Source organism: Argopecten irradians, unplaced genomic scaffold (genome assembly GCF_041381155.1).
Source record: "Argopecten irradians isolate NY unplaced genomic scaffold, Ai_NY scaffold_0325, whole genome shotgun sequence".
Classification (NCBI taxonomy): domain Eukaryota; kingdom Metazoa; phylum Mollusca; class Bivalvia; order Pectinida; family Pectinidae; genus Argopecten; species Argopecten irradians.
In genome coordinates, this window is record NW_027187792.1 from 39,935 (window position 1) to 43,600 (window position 3,666).

The 3,666-nt window shown below is 35.9% G+C and overlaps 1 protein-coding gene across 1 annotated transcript; it reads left to right on the forward strand.

Annotated features, from left to right (window-relative positions):
* Positions 1 to 1,901: 1,901 nt before the first annotated feature.
* On the forward strand, positions 1,902 to 2,750 carry LOC138312454 (uncharacterized). The gene is made up of 2 exons (XM_069253324.1): positions 1,902 to 2,223; positions 2,332 to 2,750. The coding sequence occupies exons 1-2, from the start codon at positions 1,902 to 1,904 to the stop codon at positions 2,748 to 2,750; spliced, it is 741 nt and encodes a 246-aa protein (XP_069109425.1).
* The last annotated feature ends 916 nt before the right edge of the window (positions 2,751 to 3,666 follow it).

Below are 3,666 nucleotides of genomic sequence, written 5' to 3' on the forward strand. Positions count from 1 at the left end.
ACAGTTACAGTACGTTTAATTTTTTTTTCTGTTAAACAATTTTTAATTACGCGGCATTTAAACTTTTTAAAGACGCCCTTTTTAAAACCACGTGAATTAAGCGAGGAAGCATGCCATGCTGCTGTAACTGAAAAACGAAAAGGTAAGGTTTTAATACACTCTGTACCAAGCATAATGTGTCCTTACCGTTCTTAGATTATGCTTTTTATTTTTGATGAGAAAATATTTCCTTAAAGCTAAGATAAATTCCTCGTGTGTTATGTGGAAGTCCTCGAGGTTACGGAGAGTGATATATTATTTTAAGCGTTTTTTTTATAAAGATTCTTTAATTATGTCCTTACCGTTACATGTAACCGTGGTCTTGTGTGTAACGGTAAAGACAAGCCGTAAAGGTACTTGACGTCATCTATTTCTAAAATATATTTCAATGTATACACTCTATTAAATATCTTAATGGTATATTATTCTATTCAATAAAATGATGAATTATAAAACTTGTATAAAATTCAATAAAATGATGAATTATAAAACTTGTATAAAATTCATTATATAAACATTTATAATGAATAAACGTACATGTTTTCAGGTTATGGAAAAAGAGCTAAAACGAGCCCTCCAGGTGTCTCAGAAGGAAGTAGATGAACATATAAAAAGTTTGGATCTTCACCTGAATTTATATTTTACTGAAACGAATCCATCGTCATCTGTTTGGTGGAAATATAGCGGATCCAGTTATCTACTAGAAAAGGACAAACTTTTCTTACTTAAAAAACAGATAATGCAATATGGGTATGTCTGCAGCTGAGCGGATGCGGAAATAGGGGCGAGACTGAAAAACGATCCACAAAAATATGAAAATTATCTCACGAAGGAAAAATCTAGGTATCAAAAGAAGAAACAAACAAGACAAGATCACCACATTACCGAAGATGAGAGAACGCTTAGAAAAAAACGAAGACAATGGAAAATACAAAAACGCAAAGAAAGAGCACGACAAAAAAGATTCAATCTACACTAGATAAAGTTTTGTCCCCACCGACTTCTCCGATACCATCCCCAAATCATGAATCGTCGTCAGCCTCTCGTCAGAGGATAGCTGGTTTGAAAACCGCAAGAAAAAACTATAGAAAGATGAGGCGAGAACTTACGAAGGCGGCGGAAGAGCTTAAATCTTTCCGCCAAAAAGTGGACAAATATCGGAAATGATATCAGAGACTGGCACAGAAGCTCTTATCAGTCAAAAACAAAACCAAAAAAGAAACCCAGAAAGAAAGGTTATTCAACTCATTAATCGTGAAAAATCTTCACTTGAAAATGAAAACATTCAAATCCGATAAACAGAAACAACTCGTTGCAAAGCTTATATCTTCTGACATATTGAAAAAGTATAAAATAATGCATTTGGCAAAACTCAGTGGTGTTTCCACTATTAAGTATCAGCGTAAGGAAAAACGCAATGCTGTATCTGAAGATGTCCGGCAAAGCGTGCATACATTTTTAGAACTTGATATCAATTCTCGAGTCATGCCCGGCAAAAAAGATACCATAACGAGAAATGGCGTTAAAAAGCAAAGGCGAATTTTGAATGATACGCTGAAAGGTCTTCACAAAAAGTATGTATCAGTACCTGGCAACAGACGTGTTTCGTACGTGACATTCTGTAGGCTTAAACCATTTTGGATTTTAGATCCAACATGTAGCAAAAGGGACACGTGTACATGTAAGCTACATTCAAATATTAAATTCATGATCGACATATTGATAGAGCACAAGGTATTGTTAAGTAAGACAGTTTCTGAATTATGTCGAGAGATTTGCTGCGAAGATGTAAATAAGGAATGCATGTACAGAGAGTGTGTGAAATGTCGTGAAAAAAACATTAAGGCATATAGAGGAGTTCGATGAAGGGAGGCAAGTGTGGGTGTATTGTTGGCAAAACAGTGGAAGAGAGGGAGAACGTGAAAGCGAATGGACAGATAAATAGATTTAAGGTACAGGTCACTGTCAAAGAGAAGGTCCAATACACACTGAGAAATCTTTTAGATGAAACAAATGCAACCCTAGCATCAAGAATATGTAGACATGAATTTAATATCAGTCACCAGTTCAACGAAATAAAAAACTTAAAAGATAATCTCAACGAAAACGAATGCATTGTGCATATAGATTTCTCTGAAAATTATGCTTGTAAAATGGGAGAGGAGGTCCAAGGAATGCATTTTGGTGATTCCAGAAACCAAGTGTCGCTTCACACTGGTGAAATTTACACCAAAAACAATTAACCGTCATCTTTCTGTACATTGTCGCCCAATACAAGACACAACCCTCTAGCCATTTGGGCACAACTTCACCCAATATTGGACGGCTTAAGAAACGCCGACGATAGTATAAATGCTGTGCATTTCGTGTCCGATGGACCAACAACTCAATATAGATCTCGTAAGAATTTTTACCTCTTTAACCATTTGATACATAAATATGGTTTCCAGCATGCGACATGGAATTTTACCGAGGCTGGACACGGTAAAGGTGCCCCGGACGGAATCGGCGGTCTAATCAAACGAACGGCAGACAAGGCCGTTTCGTTCAGTCATGACATTTGCGACGCTAATGATATGTTCAGGGAACTTCAGAATTCGAATATCGCGGTGCAAATATATCTTATCAATGACGTGGACATAGAGAATCTTTCATCAGAGTTGCCGCAAACTCTCAAGTCTGCGTCAGACACAATGAAACTTCTACAGTAATTTCAGTTAGGCCGCTGTCTTGTTTTTGAACAGTCATGAAATGTTCTTGAACAGTCATGTGGATTAGTTCATTGAACATTTGATTGTGAAGAATAGTTAAAGAATGCTTCACGCATGAACTGATATTTCATGAACAGGGAACTTCAGAATCATCGAATATCGACTTGTATATTTGTCAAGAGTATGAATTGTGTCGGTGCAAACATATCAATGACGTCACGTGGTGAAATAGATAGCATTTATAAGTGCAAGGGCCCTTTGTTGTCAAGCTGGTTTCACCCCTTCTCTGTATCCCCCTCCAGCTTCATGGCCTTCAGGCCAATGGTCCTTCTTAATCTCAGTTGCCGCACATTACTCAGGCTCAATGTCTGCGTCATAAAAGTGCTAAATTAACACAATACCAGGACATTGGAGCATTTCTGTGAAATTTCAGATTTTTAGGGTTACCAAATGATTTATACATTTATTTAGTGTTTCACACCTTTCAGAATATGTAGCTTGTGTACTAAGAATCATAAGATCTTGTTTAACATATTAAATTGAAATCAAATATGTAACAATATAATTAAAATATTTGTAACATACCTTCCTTTTGGATTATGATATCTCCTAAGAATTGTTGCACATAGTCTGCTGTGGTACCTAGCAGATTGTCTTCTGTTTGAGTTTATGGATTTTTTTAATTTTTTTTTTTGTCCAACTCCATGAGCACTTACTATTTAGTTCTATGAACACTATAATTTATGTTCAGTTTCATGAATTAAAATAAGTTCCATGAGCAATTATACTGTTGTTCCGCCCGACAGGAAAACCCATATTTTTAATATTTTGTTCGCGAGTTGCATGAAAAACGTATTATGATCAAACATCCAATTCAATACTGAAAGTTCATTCATGAACATTTAATGGTTAGAAA

What these genes read in the sequence shown, in the direction of transcription:
- LOC138312454 (XM_069253324.1), top strand. Translation starts at nt 1,902, where the DNA reads ATGAAGGGAGGCAAGTGTGGGTGTATTGTTGGCAAAACAGTGGAAGAG. An exon ending in GGTCCAAGGAATGCATTTTG is followed by an intron (nt 2,224 to 2,331) that starts GTGATTCCAGAA and finishes ACAACCCTCTAG; the next exon opens with CCATTTGGGCACAACTTCAC.